The following is a 19,108-nucleotide window of genomic DNA, read 5'->3' as shown; positions in this document are numbered from 1 at the left end:
CATTTCTCAATAGGTTGTCGATCTTGCCAGAATCATATTCGGTTCGTTTTCTGAGTTCCTGCATACAGAGGTGGACACTGGACACTGGACAAGTGGACAGTCGTCATGTAATACCTCTACTTTTTCAGAAAAAGTGGTTATTCAGTATGACTACATAGTTCGACTACTTTTACACGTTGGATTTTGTAATGTAGAAAGGAAATTGCTGGAATTTGTAGTGTCATTGGTTGTTTTGCGATTGTCGCCAAGATGCACCCTACAATGTGGAAAATATAGCCACGTTCGATCGACTATACTGAAGGTATATGAGATGTCTCGACTAAATCTACTTCTACCTGTAATTGAGGAGGAATTCACAGCCTTACTTGAACACAGCGTTACATTGTACCGTAATACATATATCATACATTACTGCTGCATAAAATGAACTGTGTATTGACATAGTGTTACAAGAATATAACCATTAAAATATCATTTTCACATAAAACTAAAACATTATGATGAATGTTTTATTTCAAATTAGTGTGACACAGAGCATATGCATAAGTTCAGTGTGTCTTGACCTCTATTTAACCCCTGAGTTCTGACACTGGATTAGGGAACCCATAGTTTTCCACGAAACACCGGATAAGGACCTTCGGACCGCGCTGACTACAGATTGGTCTTCTTATGCTCCCAATAATCAGTGTGATAGAGCACGTAAAGGCGTATATTGGGTAAGGCGTTGAGATTTTCTGATATTTCCAATCACAAAACGCGACATCCCGGCATTTACGGCATTTAAGCAAATCAGAAGACAAGACGTTACTCACCACCACTTGTTGCTCGACTCGCATCTGTTGATCTGGACTAACACGACGATGAGATGCACCAGCAGAAGTAATTTCCAAGGCGACAATTTGGGAATAATATTTGCGCGCAGGTGACGGAGTAACGAAAAATTCGAAGTGTCCGCCCTCTTCCTCTTTTTGCTCTTACGATGTCCTAAAGGAGATGACGTAACGACCCTTGATGACGTAGCATCCCGTGTCGAGTCTACTTGCATATAGGGTGAGGCAGTTTTGGATTGAACGACAGGTGATTTGGTACTGATCAATCCATGCCGTATCCTCTCGCATCTGCATACCACGCGATTACTATTGTCCTTATCGCATTCAGTTGACTTTCTGTGACGCATTGGTGACGTCATGTTGTACTTCGGGGCATTGAATAATTCGCGATGTTGGGATGAGTCAGACGTTGATACATCGATTCCATGACATGACATAATTCGTAGGCTGTAATCGGAAAGTAAGGATAGAAAGTGTTACGGGTTCAATGAACGACAACTAAATGAGCTTGTTCGTATGTGAGACAAATGTATCTTATTTGTACATCTCCGAAATTGCTAAATAAACGAGACATAGGTCTAGACTAGACTAAGGCTGTGTAAGTGTGCATAGAGATTCGACAACTCGAATCGCGAATTAATTGTTGTGATTCGAATTGAGTAGAGATAGTCTTTTTTCGAGTAATGAGCTATGTAGACCTGAAAGTGTGAAGCGTGAGACCATTGAAACTTAGTATAAAGCTATGCATGTTCACGGAAATGACATTGACGTAAATTAATCCACCAATAGCATCGTCACGAATAGGGTTGCATTTAAAACAAACTGGGTTTTAAAACAGTTTGTTTAAAACATGTTTTGAACAGTGTGTTAAACAAAAATGCCTGAATAAAACAAAATTATGTTTTTTTAAGTTGTAAAATTATGCTATTAGTGTGTAAATAACTTCCAGAAACATGTTGTATGAGCCTACGAACGATTACCACCCGATATAGCCGACGTATATCGATATGGGATGGTTGAAACCCTCAAAATAGCCGGTTCAACATTAATAGTATTTATATTTCGTCAAAATAGCTATATTCACCCGATATTTTCATTTGTCAATGTCAATCCACTATTACGTCACAATTGAATATTCCTCAAGTCATGACTTAAGAAAAGCGAAAAAAAACATGTTTGAAATTAGGGCCTTGTTTTAAACATGTTTGTTTTAAATTGATTTTTGCTTTAAATGCAACCCTAGTCACGAAGGTGTGTATTGTTTATGGTTTTGAAATACTGAACTATTTTTGATGATCAGGAACTGTCAATATTTTCTATGTCGGGCCAATAATGTTTTTTTTTTAATTATTCGATAGTTTTACATAATAGGGATATATTTCTGCTGTCTATCTCTATCGTGTCCACGCCAGTATGAATCGAATCAGTCAGGTGCCCTAAGTTACTTTCAATTGTTACACAGTATATTCCTTTATCTGACATCCACTATACTATTGCCACTACACAACAATAATATAGGTTGCAGGTCCAAATTCGACCGTGTTCTACACCTGGAACCTTACTACTGCACACATATTGCAGGGTCATCTAGGCAGAGGTTGTGAGAGAAGTCGGAAATATCCTGAAATTAGTACAGGGTCAACCAGTTTCTGCTGTGCTTTACCTCTCCTCAATTATATGTCATGTTCCCCATATTGAACAAAATGATGTAAGGAAGTTTCGGTTCTTGCACGGGACTACACCTGGCTGCGAAACTAATGGTGGTTACGATTCAATTTCTCTGCACACATTCAAAACAACCCATCTCAATCATAAACGTCCTTATTTCTACAGTGAGTTTGGCCTACGTTTTGTGCTTGAAATCACCGATCAATCGATATCCGTTCGTCACCGTAACCTAAAATTTCCCATACACCATACAAGAAGTAATCGCTAATTACTAATGTCAAGAAGTGGCAATTTGCGTGGTTTGGATTTGAGTGAAATTTTTGAACCTTTCGGTTTTGGCTGGCGTCCACGCGAACACGGCATCTGATGTGCTGTACCATTGTAATTGGGCTAGTACGAATCGGGATGATTCACCTATTATTTTGTTTTCCCCCATTTTATTTTCGCCACAACTGTTAGATATTTATAGCATGTAGTATTATGGTACAACAATAATAGTCACCATAATCGCATATCCCATAAAGCAGGGGTGGGCAATTATTTTCCCGGCGGGCCAATTGAGAAGCAACAAATACTTTGGCGGGCCCAGCAGAAAGTTAATACATTTTCTGCGGTGTACTAGTTTGATTTTATCAAATTGGAAATAATCAATGATTCTGTTAAAGCAAGCGGCTAACTGGATGTGTGTGTAAAGTGATAAGACAGGGTCGATATAGCAACGACGTTTTATATATAAATCATTAATGCCAGACGTAAGTAACAGGTCCAGACCGCATTTCATCCACTTATGCGAGCGTTAGTACCATCAGACCTATACCATGTATCTTGCCACGAAGGCTGTCGACTCTTTCTTCATGCAGGAATACGAAATAATTTGAACCCCGAGAGCATCGTACCGTGTGACTTAATCCGGACTAGTAAGTGGTCGACCAGTGAAAAACGTTAGCGAGTAGTAAGTCCCCTTTGCATGACTGCCTTACTGACTTTACTGTACTCTTTCCCAGAATATATATATTAAGTTTAGACTAACATTTCACGAACAGTTATGGCAAATTACCAAGCAAAATCTGTATGATGACTCCATTATGGAAGGATACGATTACTATCTCAAATCCCACAAATTACAACGATTTTGGCTATGTGTACAAGTACTCAGCAGTGACTATTTCCGCTGGTCAATGTAATCCCCGTGATTTTTGTCAAAGAGAATGTCGAAGATTTTAGAAGGAAATATATTGCGCGTTTTGAGTTTTGGCATCTTTCAGTGAGTTTATACTAACAGTTATTGTTTTTTATTAATATCTTCATGCCGTTCCGATGCATAACCTATCGAGGAAATAGTTTTAATATTCATATCCTTCAGAAAAATAAAACAGAACACAATACTCCTTGCTGCTTGTATTTTGAGCTGACGAGACATTGTAATGAGAGCTAACGCTACGTAATGCAGGTATATATCTCATACGGGTACATACTTGATAGATTCAAAAAGGTATATCAGATATAACCGCGTAAATATATATTCTTCAAGCTTCGGGCGTACTTATGCAATCTAAAATGATCTACGTGAATTGAAGTAGCTTCACGTCGCACACTGCGATGTATAATGTGACGTAAAACTTGAACTGGTTTAATCGCATTAACCGTTGGACGAAATCGTTCTATCCGCAATCCATTACATATATAGCTTAAGGTATGTGACATCACGGAATTAACCGTATCTTCTACTTGATTCACTTATTTGGATTACGCACAATTTGCAGAAGAATTTGTTAGCAAATAATTTAGAAACAATAGTGCCTAATTACTGGATTAGAGGATTTGGTACTTGAATTAGACATCTTTTGGAAGAAGTGGACCGTACATTCCTGCATCTTGATATTGTAAGCGTATTTCGAAATTCTGCTATAAAGAACAAACATTTATATTGTAGCAGCGAAAAAGCTTCAGGCATTGCATGTCCATTGCATTCTCAGTGATATTGTCGAACGCTATATCCCATGTTAGGGAACTTATAGTCAAACCACTACTGAATTGCAAATGTATTGCCGAAGTGTTGTGAGCATTGATTCCAAACTATAGAAACCCCATGTAGTTTCCATAATGTACGTCTTACACAGTACATAGCAATGTCGTCAACGATACGTAGGGAAAAATCTACATTGAGTATATCACAGTTCAAATATGATCCTATATTTATAAAGCCCCAAAGTCCCAATATTTATGTGTTAAGAGAACAATCATTCTTCTCGTGACATATCAATACATGTATTTAGGATAGCCAATATCATGCTTGCATATGTACAGCAGCCACCAAAACACAGTTGCAAAGCCAGGTCACGCTGTAGTGGCATTTTCAATTGTAATTTTAATCTCAATTTCGAAATACGCCTAAAACATAGTAATGCAGGAATCTATGTACGGTCTACCTCTTCGAACAGAGTTTAAATGCCGCGCTTCTTGAACCAATGCTACTCGCAACAACACCGGCGTCCATTTTGAGAAATCGGTAATTTTGTACTTTATTGATGCTCGGCTACTGTGGCCTTGTGCACCAGATCAAAAGTTTGATTCGAAGAAGACTTTTCTAAATTATTCTATTCGAAAGGAGTGCAAATTCTATAATAGGCGTTGCAGTAAAAGGGCTAGTGAGAAGGTCCAATAACGCAATGTTAACGTGACGGTTCCTGGAAGCTACGATGATACACTACAGGGTGTCGCTAAGTGACGCATTTTCCGTACGCTTGCGACCTCAAACTAAGCTCTCACCCTCGCCAAGACCGCCCGTTTATCCCTGAAGACTTTATTTCAATTTGGAACCTGTCAGTTAGATGTATCTCTTCGAAAACAAAGTAAAATGTCTGTTTTGTTTTTTCACCCCACGTCTTTTCGAATCGCCGTCCTCTCCGTGACTTTCTAGATTTTCACAAGCACAGGCAAAGTATTGTCTGACTGTCCGGCCTTAATCTATTTGATGAATAATTTCACGACACGCGACCGATATCGACCGCTTGATTTTCACCGGTAATTCCTACCGGCGTTAAAACTCGACTGGCAGTAATATGAATTCGGCTGGCCTTAATTATACCGTGATCCACGCGCCTTCGATTTGAAGTGGAGCACTTCGAGCTTGAGTTGGCGAGCTACAGAAGCCTCGTCTATAATTTTAATGGGCAGGTCACTAATCAAGCGGGCTCCATCACGCAAAAATATTTCTAATAATAGGTTTTGTAATGGGCTATTATAGAAAGGGAGTGTCGCTTTCATTGCAGCGCTGGAATAAGGTTGATTTTATTTTTATTTTTTTCGTAACAAACTCGGGCTTACGGTTGGAATTCTGCCGCTCACCGCGCCGGCTTGTAATAAGGATAGAATACATCTCGCTTGCACATAATAATTACCGCTTATTACCGAATATCAAAGGGCTTACTGCTCGCGTGAATGCAGATTACTTGTGAAGCGGGTTTTCGGTAAGGTAATTCGTGGTGTTGGTGGGTTGTGATCTACTGCATATACTGTAGATATTTGCTGATATGAGACAGCTGGAAAATCAGCTATGATATTTAATTATATTCCATGGTAAAATTATCTCGTGATATTGATCGATTTGATAACTTTCGATACGTTGGCGCACCGTAAGCGAATATTGTATGTATCGCCGAAATTCACCAGAGCGAAAGGTGAAAACCAGGTAAACCGAACATTTAAATACTAAATGTTTTTATCTAACACATTCCGGTATTACATAAAAACAGGACATATACGCTCATCCTTTTTAAGATATAACCTATGGGGGTGCAGCGGGATCTATTTTGGTGAACCTCCCCAAGGAAGCGCAATTTCATACTTGAGAATTCTCTCATCAACAGTCCTAACCTTTCATGCCATCAAACTATCCGTTGGGATTGCTAGCATTTTGGTTGCATTTTGTAATATGACGATAAGGGGGCGCGAAATTTTTCACTATCATAAAGGGGGGCGTGTCTAAAAAAGTTTGAGAACCAATATGCTACATCATTGGTTTTGTTTCTAAGGATTAGTCTATTTGACTCACTCTGACGTACTGAAATGGACATGAAATCAAACGTTACTACATGGATATTCCTATGTCCACTTAGTTGCACTTACGCTATGGTGGCAGTCTGATAAATACACGTATTTTCCACATGCGTATATACAGTATAATAGATATAACACTGAAGTTTGGAAATTATTACTGAACGGTTCAACCAGTGTCGCTACGATTAAACCGCTGGTCAATGCCGCTACGATCGATTGCGCATTCCAAATATGCCGCCCTGACAAGAGGTAAATTAGATTAATTTTAAAGCCATAATGCAGGCCAATCGCTTGCGTAACACCTGGCAAAACGATGACAGTTACTTTGTAACTATTTGTGCAGTCACTGAATCGATACCGGTAAAAATAAATCGGCTGGTAACTTTCTGTACTCCAATCAGCAGAATAAGTTTGTTCTCGGATTCTGCCAGCTTGGATTAAGAATTAAGTTTCGTTATGGATGGAAACGCTAGTTTACCAACAATTAACTTGCAACCGCACACTTGAATAAAGTGAGACATACCCAATAGAATAATAATGAGGTCCGGGTAATTACAATGTAAAGCGAAGACGGCTTATAGCCCTCAGTTTCGCTATATCGTCCGCTTGCCTTCTGTATACGAATACAATCGAAGTTTTACTCTAGTATTGCATCAGCCAAGTATAGTATATAGGCCTGGGCTACACTGTAGTTTGGCAAGCATATTACGTATACCCACTACAAAGTTCTGCGTCCAGATCAGTGGTGGTCAAGTAGTTTTACCTGAATACAGTTCAAATAGAAGACGATGTAGTCCATAAACATAACCACTTAGATAAGAAGTGCATGTATGCAATACCTACTTGAGTGCTCCGAAACAGTATATATATACATCAGGGGTGTCAAACTCAACCAGTGCCGCGGACCGGATTACCACTTTCAGAGCACTCGCGGGCCGGACCAGTCCAATGATTCCAAAATGTTGCCTCGAAATTCAATGCCCTTGTTTTTTTACTTGGCTACTCATTCATCAAGCCTATATACATGATGATATGTTGAGGTATATCACGGACCATAGGGTTCTATTCTTCCTACACCTTGATTCGGAAACAATTGAATTGGCCAAATTACTATGAGTGCGCGGTTGAATAGTTATATATACGGCTAAAACAGCAGATTTACCGTCGATGTGCATTGCTTTGTTTTAGTCATAATCTGACAATATAGTCTTGCGTATGTATTGTGTGAAGTTCTAGCGATTTAACCGTAAGCGCAGACGTTGAAATTCGGTTCATTATTAGTATATCACGATTTAAGTTTCTCTGGTCTCTGGATACCGAGGAGCCGTTACGTCATAAGCAAAAAAGGAGTCCAACCACAGATATTTAAATTATTTTCGTGTCATGATTATATTCTCCGCGTAACCTGCATAAACCGGATTCTAACCGACGTTTGCACGTCTGCGACTATCTACGTTTTGGGCGATTTTTCCGTAAAACTGTGAACTCGATGTGCACTTCTTTGCCCTCACGGAATTGGTTGTCAATGGTCGCCACTGGTTCCTGATGGTAACTACAGTGTAACCGCAACACTAGTGTCGGATGCTTATAATGTGGCCGGTGAACAGACGCGACATTTGCTGTCTACAGGGATTACACGACAGAATTCCGTACTAAAACTCTCAACATTAGTTAGAAATGTGCTATGTAATGCAGTCGGATTCAGAATCGCGTCGGGAGCCGGATGCGGCCCGCAAGCCGTATGTTTGGCGCCCCTGATCTACATCGTTACGGACTGACCATCTCTGTTCCAAATTCACATTCACGTAACGCATCGCTACACCTAAGTGGCGTAGTATTAACATAAACATGCTGATTAGCGAAGTCCTTACCGCGTGGCCGGCGGAGGTACAGAACTTCAATATACAATTGAATAATATATTCATATTGAAATAAACCCGAATATTTTCGACTGACACTCGATAATGGTAATCGCCAGTAACTAGTAGAGAATAGAAAAGAACGTACCAGAAAACATATCAACGAGTATCAACCAAAAATATTCGGATGTATATCAATATTACTTTATTGTTCAATTGTATACTGGTAAGTATCTGTCCACTCGTTTGTCCGAGCAGTGCATAATTTAATTCTCGCGCGTTTTCTCTGTTATGATTATCGAATAGTTACCGGTACAGATGACTTCGTCCAGCGTTATTTTTAAAATAACAAGGTCACGCCATACTTCGCCAAATTGGTTTTCATTAGAATCTCAGTTTATATGCTTCTTATTGAGCCTTTAACTCTTGATAAGGGACAGACGACAATTCTTCAAAATCAAGAACTTATACAGCAATGAATGCAGCCTTGAAGCATTATTGAAGTTTAGTACCGCCAACTGCCTATTCATATCGGTATGTGAATGGTTATTATATGCTCGCGTTTAGATCTCGGCAAAATCAAGTCGAGTATTCGAGTTTTGACAGTAACTATGACTTGAAAAGTTACAATTGATATCCTTTATCTGTCCACAAGATAAGTATTTGCCCTTAAACATCATCGAAATGACTTTGAATTTCTCGACAATTACTATTCCATAACGAATTGTGACAATGCTATGGGACGATCACTAACTCAAGCAGATCTGGTTTAACCAAACACGCGGAGCGTTTTTGCGCAACCGACATTTGGCTCCCATATTGGAGAGAAGGTATCGCAAATATTTTTTTTTTGATGACAAAATATAAGATTTTAGTGCGTAAAGAACATGTGCTGTCATCGCTCGAATCTAGCCATTACAAATAATTCTCGGGTTAGGTACACAAATCGACATGCACAGTCATATTCGTGTCGAGCTCATTGGGCTAATATCAAACTTCCAAACTAGCATTGCGAGCCGTGGTAGATTTGAATATATAAATCTGTACGCATATTCGACCCGACCTAATACCAGCGATGACTTAGACGAATATTCAATATGTCGGTTAGATGTGACAACATATTGGAGATGGGCAGTCAGAAAACCACAAATGAGAGCGTCCAGTCGCTCGGTTGATTGAACAATTCATAAGCAAGAAGTGTGAAGTTCAGGAAACAGTATCTAATATTACCGGGCGGAAAAAGACCATAGCAATGTCCCCGTGTTTCCACAACAAGTCTCGATAGCTCCGTAACATCCCAAGTTTTCTACACAATACAGACAGGCAGAATTAGATACTTTCTATTCAGTTCATCAGAGTTCCATACATATCGTGAAAGCGTTGAACAGCTCAAGCATACACCGCTACAGTAACAGCAACCAGACGCTGTTTTTATCCAATAAGCCCGCTTGTATTTACACGATCAGGCGTTCGCGGCGGTTTGATCTTTGTTTTGATGACCCACAAAACATTTGCGACATCTCGGGTACAAGGAAATTTTACGCATCATGATTGGTCTTAATCTGTCTTTTCAGTAATTACGTAACAATACACGCGCTCGCCGACACGAGGCGTTGGCGATCGCATCTGATAATCTATACAACGCCGAAATTACCGTTGATTACCGTGAAATTAGGATGTAGATTACGGTGGCTTAGCGACGTTTCGATTCAATAACAAAGAAATTCTACACCGGCTGCATTCACGAGAAAACGTGATTGGAAGAGTGAACAGCATTCCGCTATATATATTGAAGTTCCTTCATTTTGGGCAGAGTACCGGTAACATAATTCTCAGTAGTATCTACAAATGATTCCCAGGTTTGGTCCGATCAGAAACGACTTTTGAATTTCAAAACAAGCAATGCTTACATCCCTCTGGAAATAACAATAAACAAACCTAGCCAGCGTTCAATTGAAATGCCGCTTCCCAAATGCGCAATACCGGCTATCTCTAATCTCTGATTTGTTTACATGTACGCTGATTAAAATGCGAAACGTACCACGATAGAATGACAACCAACATGAAGACGGTATTAAATTACACTAAAATTCACATAAATCGCCAGTCGTTTGCTATGATATTGTCATTTGTTGTCAGGAAGTTGTTGTTATTAAGTTTTCTCGGCTATGTATTTGGGACTACATGAATTTGAGTTAGCAAATGTGTTGATAGCAACTTGCGCGCTGCGCGAAGCCACATTTCGACATGAATAAGAACTTGAAAACTATCTTTGGTTATCATCGTAAGTGAATATAATGAGCTACTATAGCCACCCAAACTTCTCATAAGCATATGTAATACTGAGGAAATGGTACGAAACACATAGAACAATATTCGGAAGCTAGATAGTAACGTTACGTCGCGGAAAGCAAAATGAGGCTACACTGTCAACGATCATCGTGTGTTGAAACGATTTCCAATTCGGTAAACGCCGCAATTTTGCGTTCATACCTATTCCAATTGGATGAAATCGAGTCTATCACACTAATTGTAATGGTAATATCACCCTGGTAGATAAATTCATTTACGCGTACGAGCCCAAGAACGCGCAAAAAGGTGGCACAGTAAAAAGCACTACTTCACCCCTCAGCAAGGATTGGAGCAGTTGACTCGTAAGACCAAGTTACGATAGCCTGATATACACCTCGCGCTATTTTGGAAATCTAGTAAATACCTATCTTCCCCTGTGTATTTGCAATATAAAATAGAATCAGACAACAATACAAAAACCTGTTGTACACATATTATATACATAATTCTCTCCCTTGCACTGCCTACTCGCTAACTGCTGCATCCGAAACGCGATTACCCCGCTTCTGTGGGAATCGATGCAAAATAAATTCTGTAGCGTATCGAGCACTGATTGTGCAACCGCAAATGTCGCAAATATCGTCTGCCTGCAACTCCTGCGTCATTTGTTTCCAACGTTGTCCGCAATCGGTTTATAGTTTGCACCTATACGCCGACCGAATCGCTATGAGGCATAATCCCGCGGATAAGCCCCTAAATGTGTGAAATCGGGGGAGTTCAACAGCTACAACTGTTCGCGATAACCGAACGCACGGAGAGATATGTGGAGCAGAATTTGTCGCGCTTCGCGCCCCCCGCGGTGCGCCTCATTTTTTCTTTCCCTCTCGTCATATTGCGGATTATGACATCACGCGGGTCTTCAAGCGTATCGCGTTTCTAACTCATTAGCGTATTCCCCAATTACGGGAGATGAATGAAGGAGAAATTTGAGGTTAGGAAATGGTATCGGATTTCATATCGCGTGTGAAGGTAAACCAAACAATTGTCGAGTGACTATATTTATAAATCGGCGTGAAAACGATGATTGTAGCTACCGAATAACGTGTCCACCGTAGACGTAGACTTGGTAATAACACAAAATCGACCCAGAGATAAAATAAACGTTCGCAGTATTTATAATCTCATCCAATACCATACAAGGAGTGAATTTAGAACAGAGTCGGCTGCGAAAACATTAAACTATACTCCACAATTTCCCGGAAATGTACCCTTGGATTGGTTACGATGATGAAGAATATCACGTAGAATACAATACATAATCACACCGTACTTCAAGGTGCGCGTTAGTTGATAGTGTCTGTGACGTCGCGACCTTTTGCACACGATATGGATGTCACAGTTGAAAATGAACTTGGCCTCTTTCAGTTTCATTTCTTGCGATGTAATTAATAGGCATCGCTCCTTTTATGCGTGATACCACAGAGATTTATCACATAAATTTTTTGTAAATACGGCATTCGGTATGATCTCGAAGTTTGGGTGTTGTCTGGTGCCAATAGTCCCGATAATATATAATATTACGCATATCGATGGAAGCGATTACACGCGTATGTATTATATAAGTTTTCCTCCAAGTCCTTATTATATTTGTAGATGTAGACAAACAAAGTTTTAATGTTAGATATATGTACACACGGAAATAGCGACACAGTGCTATATTTGAGATCTGCATATAGGATCTACAATGGCCCTTTCCACTGTTGCCATTCCTTGCATGCTTTGCAGACAGAATACGAATATCAGATCAGGATAAATACAAAAAAATCTTAGTTTAAAGCCATTAGGGGTGCGGGAATGAGAATGAAACTTATTACAGGTACGTGAAGAAATATATGCATAAATCAAGTACACTTATCTCCATATAAACTGGATAGGAGCCGAGAGTAGCTCATTGTCACAGAGAGCACAATATCTCATGTAATTAAACCTATTGGAGAATGAGCAGAGATGGCCGAAGTAGCCATCACTGGATCTTAAGTAGAAGTAGACGTAGCCACTTAAAGTTTCACGTAAGTACAAGTAAGTCTTTACTGACCACCTATTAATGACAACGGGCAGTGAGAACACGTAGAGAATAAACTAGCCCATAATAATTTCCTTTCCCTATCACTGCAATCACAGCTATCCTTCAAATAGTTGCGAATCATACCAGACATAGCGTCACAAATATCATTCACATCATACTAATGATCAGGTGAAATGTGACTTTACAATACTGAATCACATCAACGTTTTATTGTGGATGATCAATGATATCATATAAGCGAATGGAAGTATGTCCGAATGGCAGCGTTGTGTAACTACAGCGACATTCGTACTGATGCATGCTTTGTCGATCGACTAATATCGGCTTCAACTGACGGCGCGAATGGCTGGAGAATTGTCATAAAGTATGGAGAAGCGTACCTGTCGGGTCATTTTTATACCACAAAGGTAGATAGACAGGATTAACGTTGTCTGTTCGCCATGATTTCACGAATGCAAGTAGCGGTGTCAGTTTCGTAAAGGTGCGATACATCGCAGGCCATTTTCTACAATATCCTAACCTTTGAAGAGCTTCTTGGAGGTACAGAACTTCAATATACAATTAAATAGTATATTCATTCATAGTATATTCATATACGATTGTTGATATACAACGTTCTTTCCAATTCTCTACTAGTTGCTGACGATTACCCCTGACGAGTGTCAGCCGAAAATATTCGGGTTCATTTCAATATGAATATACTATTTAATTGAATATCCTAACCGTTAGAAATAGGGGTTGGTTATCGACAAAAATTATACGAACTAAACGAGGAAGATACTAGCTATTCTCAATTTGAAGTGACTATCGAAGATGCATAACTTCAGTGTACAATTAACTAAAATATTCATATAGAAATAAACCCCAATATCTTCGGATGACGGTCGTCAGCGGGAATCTAAGGTAGTTCCAATTCTCTACTAGTCGCTGACGATTACCCTTGAAGAGTGTCAGCCGACAATACTTGGGTTATTTCAATATGAATATTTTAATCAATTATCATGTATTTCGCAGAGGGACTCGAACACCTATATACCATTGTATTTATTGCAATTATGTAACAGGTCCGAGATAAGTCCCAATTTAGGTCTTCTCTTGAAGTTAATTGCCCATCGTTTTGCCACCTACGCCCGGGATCGTCGTAAAACCGCAGCTCATCAAATCCGGAAAAGGCGGCCCTCTTAACCTCCGCAGAGGTGCGAATATCGTGTCGAGAGTGCTGCGACTTTTCCGTCAAAATTTCGTCATAAATGGCGCTCGCCTTTCTTCGTAATTGCCCCCGTCTTCAACTCAAAAGGGAACCTATGAAAATGTGCGACAACGACTGCTTTAGAACGCGAGTCGAGTAATTATCTTTCTCACGCCTCAACGTTACGACGCGGCAGACTGCACGTGGGCTGTTCACACTCTCGTATTTACGTCATAATAATCTCGAATTATGATCAGGTGTTTTCACACCGATATATTATAGTGTGGCAATTTTAGACATCCCCTTATATCAGTGCATCCCAACCCTTTTCCGTTCGCGACCCTTCATTATTGAAAGTTTTATTGTCCGACCCACAACGAGATGCGACCAAACCGATGAAAACAAATTAATTAAAAAGGAAACAATGTATGCTCATTCAATTTAATATTAACTCGAAAGTATAGTTTGCATACTTATTAAATTAGGCCTGGGCTTGATTGGTTTGATTTTTCTGCTTGGAAAATATCCCAAAATACCGAAAATAGAGGTTCACCTTGTTCGACCACATAAGATCGTTAGCATGCCAGATATTTTATATTTAAAATTATAAAACTGCTATCATATAAATACCAAGATTGCTGGCATTCCATAGAACTAACAGCAGCCCTCCATATGACTGTGTCATTTATAAATGCTTCTCGGCTCACCTAAAATAGCTTCGCGAGCCTCTGGTTGGGAAGCACATCATTTAACCTTGAAAGACTATACGCTGAGGTTTATCTGGGCTCCTCATCGGCGATCCCGCTGTAAATACAGCGCCCTGAAAAGCCCAGAGGAAGAGACAGCCGAACACCAGAAAGATTGCAACTAACGATCACGTTAACGGAGCAAAAGCAAAAGACTTCTGACATTAATGAAATTCATGTACTGGGCGCAAATGACCGTATAGGCGATAAGCGCCAATGATGTGTTAATAAAACAAACAAACTATACGCTGAGTTTGTGGCGTGGAATCAAGAGAAGTAAATGTGGGACTTGTCATTGTTTATATTGTATATCCAGTTCTAAACATTGGACCCTGGACCGTTATGACAATATATTGATTTTACCCTGCAAATAAGGCCGTACAAAATCGAATACTTGTGAGTGATTCGATCAAAGCTCCGAATCGAGTCTACATACGAGTATCACCTGTATTAATACTAGGGCTGGGCAGAACGATTCGATTAGTCGAATCTTAATCGAGTATTTATTTTATTGATTCGATTTTTTGAAGCAGGCTACTTAAATTATACGCCCCTCGTCACTGAACGTTAATTTATCGTCGAGGATTATAGTTTCGATACTAATTTCCACTGTACAAGCCTTGGCACCTTGATTAATCGTGTCGCAGCATGCGAAACATATATAGTAGTGGGAATGTTGATGGAAATTACACATTTCGAAGTCATGATCATCCTATACAACATTGTCCCTAAGTTCAATGAAATCGGTAAGGTCGCAAAATTACCAAAGTATCTTTAATGTGATGGATAACAGACATTATATGCTTGTGGTGGCATGAAAGGTACATATTTGAACTTTGACATATTGTATTATGTTATGACGTCATACTTAGTAATACTCGAATACTCGACTCGACTCGCAGCGTGATACGTGATTCAGAATCGAATCACTCAGGTACTCGATTTTGGTCAGCCCTAATTAATATACAATAGCAGAATGAATGGCATTTTATTATGAATGTGTACCTTGTTTGCGACCACAAAGAAAACAATACCAGTTACATCAGAGAAAACATGATTCGATATTTTTTGACCATGGCCATGTCATAGAGCTTTTTTACCATGCTTCGATCACTACTCGAAAAAAATGTTGTTTGCATGAACATGAACACTCACTTGCACGCAGCCCTGAGCTGCAAAATGCTGTATGTTTTGGGCACTGTGACACCATCCAAATCGATGTTGGAATCTTTCAAACTGTAATAAGAGACCATCGACATTCTATTGTGTCGTTGATAAAATAACTCCTACTGACCTACTCGAATCATTGTGCTCAGCCTTATTCGCACCACTAATGACATATAAATACACGGGATATTTGTGTTGTTCGATTTTAATGTGCAGATGTACATGCTGCATTGCATGTATAAGATAGACCACGGTAGGCCAATCAAACTCGTTAGAATAGTGGTTATCAAATTTTTTTAGACACGCCCCCTTTATAGCCATATCAAAAAACTATTAAAGGATCAACAAGAATGGTCGAAATACCAACGCATGACTGTTGAGATAGATCTCAAATATGAAATTCGGACGATACACAGACCGACATTTATCGGCTGAAGGTAAATAGCGCGGAGCGCGAATAAATTTTCAGTTAAATAATTTGACATCTGCAATGCCAGCACGTAGCATATACATATATTTGCGATTTTAGTGTGCTCTAAAAGCTCAGCTCTAGGCCTACCTGACCGTGAGCTAAATCAAAAACCAATTGCGCGTCCCCATTTTAAGCCACATCGAGTTATTTTCTATTCTCATTCTAAGATGCAAAAGGCATGTTGCACATGGCACATGGCATGACATTGTAAGGAAATATTCTATTTCGCCAAAACGTTCTGTCTTTTACGCGCTCTTCACAGATGCTTGACTGAAAGTCCAACAAATCAACAACTAATACCTCAACATGGATTCACCGGCTACTCCTAATTCAGAGTCATATTCTGATCGGTGAAAGATCCGGTGTCAGTCACTATATAACGACGGTGTATGGATGGTACGACGCAACTATGATATTTAAAATCGCAGTTTAATTCGGATTATTGCCGTTGTTTAAGCTTGGACGTTTCAGCACATATTTAACTCATTCCGAGTTGTTCGAGACTTCATTTTTCTCAGACGGCTTCGCGCCCCTTCCGATGCTTTCGCGCCTCCGTTTGAGAACCACTGCTACGGTATACGCCATCGCAGATACTTTCGTAAATTGTTAGAATGCAACTAACAGGACACGCACCATTCAACATAGTATGGGGCTTCAACGTATTCGACGTTTAGTGCGTGAAACACTGCATGAAGAGTATGAAGGCAGTTCTGGCATAATATTTGTGTGATGGAGGAAAATAATGTCTGAGCGTGTATAGGAGGGATGTGATACCAAATATTCTGAAAATGCCAAATGAAGTGCGGACTGAATTTTTGTACATCATGCAAAAATATTTTTGCATAGCTGTACCGCTTTTATAAAGACTCGATTGAATTATCAAATTTTACCCTACCCAAGTTTCAATCTGGCTAGCGGCAAATACTTATAGTTCTGAATGGCGAGAGACGAGCAAAGCGCAGATTGCTACACGGCGATAATAGTGATGTGTATACGATGTCCTATTTCACCAATATGGCCCAAAACCTTCTCAATAATATGTCTTCAATATCCCTCCGATTCCGCAAATAATTTCTTCGGCACGCATTCAATGTACAACCCTACCTTGATACAAATCTTCACGGAACGAAATTGACGGGTTCATGTTAACGCAAATAACGGTACCAGAACTTGCTTATCACACCACTATACCTTCGTTCTATCGTTGATATAAATTTACAATACTCGCGCAATATTATTGCGTGAACTGCCGTCACATTCGCAAATCCTTTGTTGCAACTGGTCACGGAAAACTTCCTGTCTCTTCTGTTGCATCGCAACTAAATCCGGCAAAATCGCGGTTCCTAGAATTTCCTCGCGGAACCCGGATTTTAGGAGCTTGTAACTTTACGACAACAACTCTCACTTTTTTAATCCCGGTGATTAGGGATCAAAGCCCCGCTCTCGTACGAATAAACAAGTCCGCTGTAGCGCAAATCTCCAGCGTGTGCCGAGACGCAACTGGACACGTTCCGCCGTTCGACAGTTTCAAGAGATTACGCGATGCGCTTATTGACCCTCAGATTACGGGCCGACCCGTTTGCGTAGAGCCACGAAATTTGTTCACAGTAGATTTGGCGGTGATTAATTTGCCAATAGAATGAGGACTCATATCAATATGGGATCGATGTGTTGCCTATTTAAACAGAATATTGTCTAAAAGCCTCACACCTCCATGGAAATAGATAGATTACTGGTAGATTTTACAGCTTTATACCATACGAAGTATGGTGCAAATCATGTCAACGGAAATTTATAACACGCAATGCGGATTTCGCACCTATACCAGCCGGGGTAAAGCGATGAAAAAACCTGGAAAATTTACTTTTTTCATAGTAAGTGCGTCTGCCTGAGACAAGATTTTGACCAAGTGACGTGATCGAATATCGCGTTCCGCCGCGAGAACAAAGTGTGTCGCTCCTTGTTATGTTTTTGTAGACAAACAACAACGTAAACAAAAGCTTAATGTCATCCACACTCTGGCTAATTCGGCCAATTACGCAAACAATAATTGTCGCCCCGAGTCTAATATATGTACCCCGTATTTGAACTTCATTTCAACTGGTATCAATGTCTATTGTGTGGTCATCCATTTATGCGATGATAAATACCAGTAATATAGATTACGAAAGTGAATATGATTTGCTGCTAGAGAACTACGCTATACTAGCCAACATAAGACTGCTTGTTTGACTGATTGAGATCAGCAACATTGCAGGGCTGCAATTGCTGGGTATGTCGTCGTTGTTTGTGGCATTCATGGTGTCTGTCGACTGCTATGGTCATTTACACCTAGCCAATTTTCTTCATTTTTATTTCGTAGCTGCCGACTTGTATAGCACGGCCCGCTTCTAGGCTTTTATAAGATACCGCTTACACGGATGAGATGGTGAGGAGGAGCCGAGATAAACCTCCAACACTTCTGGAGTTGGTATGGGTATGATGGGTTATATATCATATCATCATATCATGGAGATGTCAAAAACGACTATATAGCGACATTGTGAATAATCATAACGTGTAACGAAACAAGATGCCAAATTTTAGTGTTATAAATGTGAAAACCTTCACAGTATTTTAGGCTCCCGGATATCTATTATAATGGGTAAAATCGACTCATACACGTAAAATACACTAGTCACGTATATAAACTGTATATCGGACTGGAATGAGAGACTAGTGAAACATGTACTGATTTCCT

General features: G+C 39.8%; 1 protein-coding gene across 1 annotated transcript in view; it reads right to left on the bottom strand.

The window, feature by feature from the left end:
• Nucleotides 1-17,908, bottom strand: part of LOC145446657 (protein Wnt-1-like) — a 32,433-nt gene extending 14,525 nt beyond the window's left edge. Inside the window, exon 1 of the mRNA XM_080325010.1 lies at nt 813-17,908. Within this exon, the coding sequence (XP_080181136.1) occupies nt 813-1,267 (455 nt within the window). The 5' untranslated portion in view covers nt 1,268-17,908. The remainder of the gene's footprint in view (nt 1-812) is intronic.
• Nucleotides 17,909-19,108: the final 1,200 nt, after the last annotated feature.

The sequence above is a fragment of the Botryllus schlosseri genome, chromosome 1, assembly GCF_051294905.1.
Source record: "Botryllus schlosseri isolate E-star chromosome 1, Bs_hap1, whole genome shotgun sequence".
Lineage (NCBI taxonomy): Eukaryota > Metazoa > Chordata > Ascidiacea > Stolidobranchia > Styelidae > Botryllus > Botryllus schlosseri.
The sequence above is the reverse complement of the archived record's forward strand: the minus strand, read 5'-3'. Positions and strand labels throughout refer to the sequence as shown.